We start from the raw sequence: 9,479 nt of genomic DNA, 5'->3' as shown, positions 1-9,479 counted from the left end.
AGCTAAACCCGATTGGCTCGCCATCAACCCCCTCCTCTCCCCCTTCTTTACCTCCTCCTTGGTCACCCTTTGTCCTACTCATCAACCTCTCTCAATTCCAAAGTTTGAGTTAGTCATTCATAAGCAGATAATTAAAAAAAGCGAAAGAAAGAAGTATAGGTTTTGGTGAGAACTAGCCTCAAAAGAATCCACTTGGCGTCATTTTTCTTTCTCTGTTCCTTCGAGCACGGCAGTCGTTTTGTTTTCCTCTCTGGGAGGGAAGAAGTCCGTTTTGGCTCTGAAACGAGAGTCTCATGAAGGTGGCTTTTTTCTTTGCTTGTGTGTTCGTTTTTAGTGTCGATGGTAGGACGGGTGTTGCTAATACAGTTCTTCTTGTTTTTTGTGTATTTGTCTTCTCAGTTTTGATTGGTGTTTGATTGGTCCACCTGTCACAGGTAGACCTCACGGCGGGTGAGAGTGCCACAGGTCGTGGTCTTGTAGTCGCCCGTCTGGGCCATTGGGATATTCTCGGGGGGTCGGCTGGGGTCGTCGGGGGCGCCGGCGGCGTAGCTGGCGGTGGCAAAGGCGTCGTAGGACGAGGACGAGGCGGACATCTTCTTATGGAGCAGGTTGCGGTTGCGGTCGCCGAGCAGGTGCGCCCCCGCCACCGGGTCGCCGTTGGCCACCGCCAGCGGGATATCCGGATTGACCGCCTGCTCACCCGTGGCCCCGCCGCCCAACCCGCCAGAGGTCATGAAGGTGGAGAGCTTGGGGGGCTGCTGGCTGCCGGGGGCCTGCTGTTTGGGCCGGCGCTCGGGCGAGGTGCGCACGGGCATCCAGCAAGCGTCGGAGTGGCCGTACTCGTCACATTCGCGGGTGCACTTGCCGGTCATGGCTACGTCAGGCAGGGGCCGAGTGTCTGTGACAAAGAGAGAGAGAGTGAACAAGAAACAGAGAGATGGATAGATAGGAGGAGGAGGAGGAGGAGGAAGGAGGAAGAAAAAACAAAAGCCATTAATTAAAGTGCTCGGTTGCCTCCAAATAAATATTTTTTTTTTAACTGAAATATCTGTCTCATTCTGCAGGTGGTATGTGTTTCATGAGAATGAAGTTAGAGAATCCGTTATCGGAGCTAGGTGGCTTTCTCCATTAGTGAAATGCACCTCGATGGAGGCCACCGTCTCAACTCAGAAAAAATCTGAAAGAGCGTTGCAGAGCAGCCCATGTTTAGCTAAGTTAACATGGTTTCAATCTGCTTTTGCCTAAATGAGATCGAAATATTACATTGCACCTGTAATATTTTGCAGGTGATACAGCACCTCGAAGGCTTCATGCTCAACACATACCACATGAACAAACTTAAAATGAAAGAATTCAAAAATTAAATTAAATAAACAACACCACTGGGATGTGAGTCATAGATAAAAAAAGCATGCTTCAAACTGTGGGGCAAGTGTGTGCGTGTATGTGTGTGTGTATTTGTATGATATACATGTTCCTTCTTGTAATGTGTGGGCCTGTGATCTCCTACTCTGAAATTCGAACGATGCAAGCATTAATATCTTAGTGTGTGTATTTTTCCCTTTTATATGCATCTGTTTCTTCGAAAATACGTACATGCACCAGTCCCATTTTGTCCAATTATTTGTGCCATCAAGGCAGGTTCAATAAAAATTTCTGCTAGTCCCTAGTTGAGTAGTCACTTTGTTGTCCTACTATAATGTGATAAAGTCTGAATCTGGCAACCTATTATTCCTAAAGCATAATTTAAGAGGGGGGTTCCCTTTTTTTAAAGTTTTGATTACTGGCGATACATGTTTTCTTTTTTTGTGGAAGGTCTGTTGTAGCTAAGTTCTTTCAATGTCAGGCATTAATGATGCAGCCACTTACAAAAATCACAAAATCACATAATAGAATCTGCAGTCTCTGATTTTTAATTAATTATTAAATGACTAAAAGTCCTTGTCAAAATAGGTTCTTCCTACGTTGTTTTAACCCTGACCTGCAGGAACACACATAATAAAGAAAGAGACAGCTAAAACCACCCTAAAAGCCAGTCCCTTGACTCCTCCGACTAATCGGCTCTCTAAAAGCACACTGGCTTTTCACAAACACCAACAGAGCAAACGGCGGACGGAGGGGGAGGGGAGGGGGAGGGGGGAAAGCGGGGTGCAATGTCCTTCACCTCTCTGCTACTGTTAGTGCAGTCAATACAAAAAAACAAAAACAAAAACAAGACCATGGAAGCGTAGACAAAAAGCAGACAGACCTCCCCACCAACCCCACCAGGCATCTAGTCTATGTTAGAGAAGATGTGTGACATGACACAAGCAAGATAAGGACAGAGACAAAGAATGAATGGTGGATAGATGGAGAGAGAGAGAGAGAGAGAGAGAGAGAGAGAGAGTGAGAGAGAGTGAGTGCAAAAAATCTAAATAAGCATGCTGCCTTTCCATAAACAGAAGAACCAGTTTTAATCAGGGCTTACTTTTAATGTTCTTTTTCTCCTGCAAAGAAAGAATAGAATATAAATCACTGTTTTGTTTGATGACAGTGGTATTGTGTCTTGTTTCTTTGCAATGTATAGACTATATAAGAGATGTGTGTGTGTGTGTGTGTGTGTGTGTGTGTGTGTGTTTGTGTGTGTGTGAGAGTGTGTGTGTGTGTGTGTGTGTGTGTGTGTGTGTGTGTGTGTGTGTTTGTGTGTGTGTGTGTGTGTGTGTGTGTGTGTGTGTGTGTGTGTGTGTGTGTGTGTGTGTGTGTGTGTGTGCATGCTTGGATGCGGATCACATACTATCCAATAAGAAACTTCAATAATGACAACTGTCCAGATGAACTATGTGTAATGTGCAGAGATGTTTGACATGATACTCCTTTCCAACATACACATGAGCACAGACAAATTTCAAAAGAAAATACTCTTAAAAGTAAAGACCCAAAACGAAAGCACGAAATTTTGAAAGGAAAGACACTTAGCATACCTTTCAAAAGAAAGTTTGTCCTAAGTCACACTCTGCAATACATCATGTCAAAATACCTAGGCATGCGTTCTCAGGGTTGATAACAGAGAACAATCTCGACTTTATAGATTCTAAAATGCAGTGGTTTCATAGCAACTGGGCTGTCCTGTTGATTGACAGTTCTGGTATATCACACCAAGATCTCTCACTGTCTTACTTCATGTCTTTGCCTAATCACGTCACACCCAGTAAGATCAGATTACAATGTTGACATTACCAGTAAGATTCACAAAAAAAAATATAACCCTCTCTCCCTCCAAAGCATCTATGGCCACACCCAAAATCGAGGCAAGCCCCACGGCTCTGCTCCTTTCCTGACATCACTTCCTGTTTGACACTGCCTGGAGACCCTTTCTCTATCTGCCCCCCCCCCCTTCGTGTTTGATTTGGCCTTGCTAGTGGATGCTGCAGTGCAGGGGTTGCATTCCCTTTCATTTTTAACGGCACAAGTTGCTGTGCTCTGATAGAAGATAGTCACAGGGGCAATAGTGGAAGGGGGGAGACAGACAGACAAGCCAGGAGGTAAAGGCAGGGAGGTGGGGGGGCAGTTTGGGTGGTTCTCTTTGAAGTAGCAGTCCAGTGAGACTGGGGCAAGATGACAGATTTTCTTTTATTTATTTTTTTTACTTCTTTTTCTTTTTTTTTTTTTACGTTAGCATTGCACAGAGCAAACAGAAGCAGAAGAGTGAGATTGTACTGCCAACACTTGCCACAGGAGTTGTGCTGTCCTGAAGCAGAACTACAAAAGGAGATGTGGGGACTGTCTGCTCAGTGAGACACTACAATGCACTGTGCTGTGGTTATGGAAAAATGCTAATGTCAGATTGGCTGGCTGGTGTCTCGTAGCGTGATGATGTATGGAAATATCTTTCTACTCGTAATACTATTAACAGATTAGAGCTACTGCAAGGTTCAAAATTACACGTGAGTGTAAAACAGAGACCAGTGCCAAAAATGAAGGCATTTTACAACAAACACGTAATGTTTCCCGTAGCTCCATAAAAACAAACATTATAAACCTGTCTCCTCCTTATTGTTACAGCCCGGAAGCTTATACCCCTTACCTATGCAGCTTGGCTGCTTATAAACTCATGTAAGCCTATTATAAATGATGCTACACATACAAACATGACAATATTAAGATGATAGGCTAGGGGCTAGCATCCACTCCAATTGTATGAAATCAAAAGAGTTTGTTTGGGCTTTGTTGCGTCAGGTTGCTAGGGCTCAACTGCCAAAAAGGGAAGGAGATATCAACTCCTTTATTCCTTTGTTCTTGTTTTCTCTTCACAAATGAGTCGACAGTTGCAGGGGGTGTAACAACAATCAGGTATCTGTCAAATATACACGATCCCCCCAACCTCCCCCCTACCCCACAAACATGCCTGTCCTGACTAGAGTTTCCCCCTCCCTCTGGGTTGGCCCCACAATTAAGCCGTCACAGACATTGGGCCGAGTGGATGATGTTGTTACCCAGAATGCCTTGCGGGTCTCTGGAGCCAGGCGTTTGGCCTTGTTCGCTCGCTCCTCTCGCTCCCCATTCGGAATCAGTCTGGCCGATAGCCGCACCGGCTCAATCATTCCCCCTGACCGGCTTAACCAAGAGATGCTGAGAGGCCTCTCCAAGCTCTCCGCTGTCCCCCATGGGGCTGCTCAAACACAAACGCACCTTTCATCTCTATACCGCCTCTCACAATGCCTGTCCTGACAACTGCTTCTTCCCAGGTATAAAACAACAACAAAAGAACATTGCGTTTGTGTATGTCTGTGTTTGTGCCTGTCTGTGCTTGGATTTTTAACTCACTCTACTGACTGTTTGCAAGCCTATGCTGACTGGCCATAGTATCATCTGAGCCTCTTTTTGATGGCTTTAAAAAAAAAAAAAAAACGTGAGAACTAGAGAAATACAGACGATTGAACTGCCTGCTTAGACTGCCTACTGAAGACTCTATAGAAACGCTTCATGCGTCACTGGCCACACGTTCCGTCCTTGGGGAAGTGAAAAATATATATAAATAAATACAAATAAACGCACACACTAACTCACTCATTAACTCTCACTAAAGTGGCGAATTGATTTAAGCGGCAGGCTTTCAAATAGGGAAAATGAATTGAGCCTTGACTGGATCTGAAATGGAGACTGAATGACCTTTTTTTTTCTTCTCTCCCTTTAAACTTTATTTCCTCTCAACCGTATCGAAAGCAGCGATCCGCTCCCCCCAGAGACATCCATCCACTCGCGGGCATTTAACCTACTTAAATAACACTGACCTTCTACTCTGCTACCTCAAAGTAAATTCCCCCACTAAACATATTGAGGGATATTAGTATCCTCCCCTCCACTCCGCTTCTAATGTTTAAGATTAACTGAACTAGCGAGCCTAGTCCTTGACGTCCTATTGGACAAAACGACAACAAATTCTTTAAAAAAAAAAAATAGTTTATTATCGTCATATCAGCTTGTCACCTTTCATTTTTTTCCCCAACTACAATATTGTTGGCTATTTGCTTTTTTTTCACAGGCCTCTGAAAAAGGTCACCGAAAGGGTTGATCTTTCTCTTTCAGGGGCGAATTTTTTTCTATTTGGTACAGTTGAATGTCTTTGAGCATTGTGTTCTCATTCTAAAGGCTTGGCGTCGCTTTGCGGACCAAGTGAAAATGCGCAGTACAGTAAGTAAGTACAAAAGTGCGGGGGGTGGCAGGGTGCGGGGGGTGGCAGGGCAGGGGAGTCCTCTCCAGTCAATGAAACCACTGTAATCAAATCATAAACTAGCCTCTTCGCAGTGCATTGACCTTTGGCTGGCAGATGAAATCGACTTCATGCTCAAACAGACAAAGACCGCAGAGCTTGCAGCGCCGCACGACTGCAAGGCAAGGCAAGGCAAGGCAAGCAGAGCCAAGAAAGCTGCTTTGCGGAGTGGCAGCTGGCACGCTACTAATGCAAAACATAGTAAACGGCTAACTAAACACAGCTTTTCAACTTTTCAGCTTTTTTGCCTTTCCTGTTCCTTTCAAGTGAATAAAAGTGTGACAATGTTCGAAGGGGAATGTTCCAGAAACTCCACATTAAGATACCCCCCCCCCCCCCCTCCTCATGTAGAACCCCAGGGCAGTGGACTATCCAATGGTGAGGGGATGGCAGTGGGCTTGTATTTGTGAGAGGGAGAGAGAGTGGGAGCAGGGGGGAAGGCTGACGAGCTCAGGAGGTCCCGGAAAGGCTTGGGGCGATGCAGGACTCGCAGACTGTCACTTCACATAGCAGCTTTCCACCCAACGGGCCGGACGCATAATGCAGGCCATTTACTTAGCCAGTCCTTTTGAATAAGCTCAAAAAAGCATCAACCTCTCTATGCATGCCACACTTTATAGCCCCCACCTCCCCTTCCTCCCCCCCCCCCCGCTCTCACTTCCGTTTTCCCTTTCTCTTTCGCTCGGATGGATGGATAGAATGTAAAAAGGGGAGGGCGGGGAGTGGGGAAGTGCTGGGCATAAAGGACATCTCTCACTACTGCTCTCCAAGTTCATTACATAAGAGTGAGAGGTCTGGTCTTTGTTGTGGGTGGCTCCCCACTGGTGTTGGATGCTGGGAGATTCCTCTTCGTGGCTGTATGTGGGCCATCGGCCTCAGATGACTGGCTCTTGCCTGGGTGGCTTGCATCCGCACAATGCCCAAGTCAAATCGACTGACGCAGACACTGAGATTTGAGCACCCGCATCTACACACACACACACTCACACACACACACACACACACTCACACATGGTCTGTCTCTCAGCATTCTTTGTCTCTCTTAGCCACACAGTCACACACACACACACGCACACACACACACACACACACACACACACACATCCACACACACACACACACATCCACACACACACACACACACACACTCACACATGGTCTGTCTCTCAGCATTCTTTGTCTCTCTTAGCCACACAGTCACACGCACACACACACGCACACACACACACACACACATCCACACACACACACACATCCACACACGCACTCACACTCACACATGGTCTGTCTCTCAGCACTCTTGGTCTCTTTTAGCCACACACACACGCACACACACACACACACACACACAGACAGACACTAAAAGGCCTAGCGTGGTAAGCCCAGGCTGGTCAGACATCTGTGTGGTGCCCTATTGTGTTGCTGTGCTGCTGAGGTCTGAGGCCCGTGGTCTCTCATGGGGGCAAAAGAATGGAGCTCCGTGCTCCGGCCTTATCCCTGGTCAGGAGAGTCAGACCCAACAGAGACATGCTGAGTGAGTGAGCAGCCCTGACCTCCATGCTCACTCTCAGCGTGTGTGTGTGGGTGTGTGTGTGTGTGTGTCTCTGTGTGTGTGTGTGTGGCTCAGGCAGACAGAAAGTGCTGAGAAGACAGAGTGCTCTGGCAGCAGGACAAAATGTACCTCAACATGGCCGGCCTCTAGAGCCTTACTATAGACGAAGGAAGGAGAGATGATGAACACACACACACACACACACACACACACACAAACACACATATGTACTCACTGTATAATTATCATTATAATTTGCCCTTGCAAATAAACACAATAAGCAGATATCCTTATGCACTCAGGGTTACTGATATCTAATCATAGTTGGGAATCTCCCTGTCTGAGAGAGACACACTGTCCAGAGAGGGCACTGTCTGCGCCAGTTCCAAAGCCTCTTTGTCCAGCTTAATCGAGTCTGGGTCCGTGTCACATTCAACCTCTTAAAAGTCTAAAAACACACTCTAAAAAAATGTCATTAACTTCTCGGGACTAGGTGTGTGGTGTTGGGTAATTGGTTGGGAATTTTCACATGGTTTAAAATTTGAGACACAAGTCTGTCCAGCCAAGATGAAGATGGGAGGACAAAATGCAGCCCTTCTCTCACAAGCGAAGGAGAAAATAGCATCCACTCTTTTTTTCCCTGAGCTGACTCATTCTATTCCAAAACCGTTAATTAGCTACAATGTCTGAAAACAAAATTCATTTGGAAGTTTTTAGAGATAAATTCCTGTGTGCATAATATTTCAGATGAATGAAGCACAATGTGTTGACAGTGCAGAGCGCGAATCACGAGGACTGCTTTAAACGAATCCCAAAAGAAATAACATTTATCTTGCTAACCAGCTTGTCAGAAATGCTTTGGCCCTCAGAATTAGGGGAGAGCGAGAAGGGAGTTGCAACTAGGCAGATGTGAATTGGAGACTTTGTGGACAAAAGAAAGGGAAGATCCAGAATGACATGGGAAGAAAAATTCTAAAAAAGAAAAGAAGAAAGCCTGATCTGCAAAAGACTGATTCTGTTTATGAAGTAAAACCAAAACAACCCTTTCTCTTCCTTTTTCTCCTCCCTTAACCCTCTGGAGTCTGAGGCCTTGTCATTTTTATATATTTCGCTTATCTAAAAAAAAAACATTGATCCATAAGCACTTATAGTCAGCACAAACTCAGCAACAATAATCTGAGAACGGTAAGAATGTCATAATATATTAATGATCCTGTTCAAGAAGTAGGGCCAAACCAACCCTGTCTCTTTGTCTCTCTATCGCTCTCTCTCTCTCTCTCTCTCTCTCTCTCTCTCTCTCTCTCTCTCTCTCTCTCTCTCCTCTCCTCTCTTTTTTTGATTATTGCCAATGATACCCCAGCTTGCTGCAGGATGAGCCACCTTCAAGGGCACCATCCAGCACTGCATGTCAACCTGATCCCAATTAGCATCACCGTAGCACCATCCAGAAAACACCATCCACACATGGCAAAAACACTGTCCCCAAAAATCCTCTCCAGTTAACACTCAATTATCCAGGTTTGAGGGGACTGTGGATGGGGGGACAGACTGTCCATTTCGCACAGCGAAATCTAGATAACAACCCACTGGAGCTAATGCAAGATCCTGAAAGTAATCCGTGAATACTACCTGCTATTGCTAGCTGGAAATGTTAACTGCATTAGCATTCTGCAAGTCTACGGTTATAAGCTTGCTAGCAGAGGTAAGGAGGGCATGTGAAGGGGGGCGGGGGGTGGCGTTTGACTGGTTGAATTCCAAGACGCCCGTTGAGCTGCTTGACCTGGTTTGCTTGAGCACTCTGGCCAGCTGCATATGTTCCTGCTCGGCTGTTACTGCTGATGCCACTAGAGCTGCTGCTGCTGCTGCTGTTGCTCCAGTGAACCATGACAGCAGAGCGACGCTACACAACACAACAGCATGGACACGCACCCGACTCCCTGTTGTTTACGCTCCCCTGCATCTTAGATGGGCAGCTGGCGAAGTGTGTGTGTGTGCAAGTGGTCTGTTGCAAGTCTCCAGGAGCGTGTGTAGGAGCGTGTTTGTTGGGGACGGGGTTGGGGGGCGCCACTCCAGGTGGAGTTGAGTGCATGTAGGGGAGGTTACACATGGTTGACCCCCCGCCCCCCCTCCACACCTAACCTCTACATCTGCCCCTCTCTTTTTGCTAGGCGTTTTGTC

General features: G+C 46.2%; 1 protein-coding gene across 1 annotated transcript in view; it reads right to left on the bottom strand.

Moving 5' to 3' along the window:
* Positions 1 to 428: 428 nt before the first annotated feature.
* The window catches only part of pcdh7b (protocadherin 7b), a gene marked incomplete at both ends in the record, with an annotated part of 146,589 nt that continues 137,538 nt past the window's right edge, over positions 429 to 9,479 (bottom strand). Inside the window, one exon of the mRNA XM_080859882.1 lies at positions 429 to 898. Coding sequence (XP_080716008.1) covers positions 429 to 898 — 470 coding nt within the window. The remainder of the gene's footprint in view (positions 899 to 9,479) is intronic.

Source organism: Sprattus sprattus (assembly GCF_963457725.1).
Source record: "Sprattus sprattus genome assembly, chromosome: 21".
Taxonomy (NCBI): domain Eukaryota; kingdom Metazoa; phylum Chordata; class Actinopteri; order Clupeiformes; family Clupeidae; genus Sprattus; species Sprattus sprattus.
This window is presented reverse-complemented; position numbering and strand designations above follow the sequence as displayed.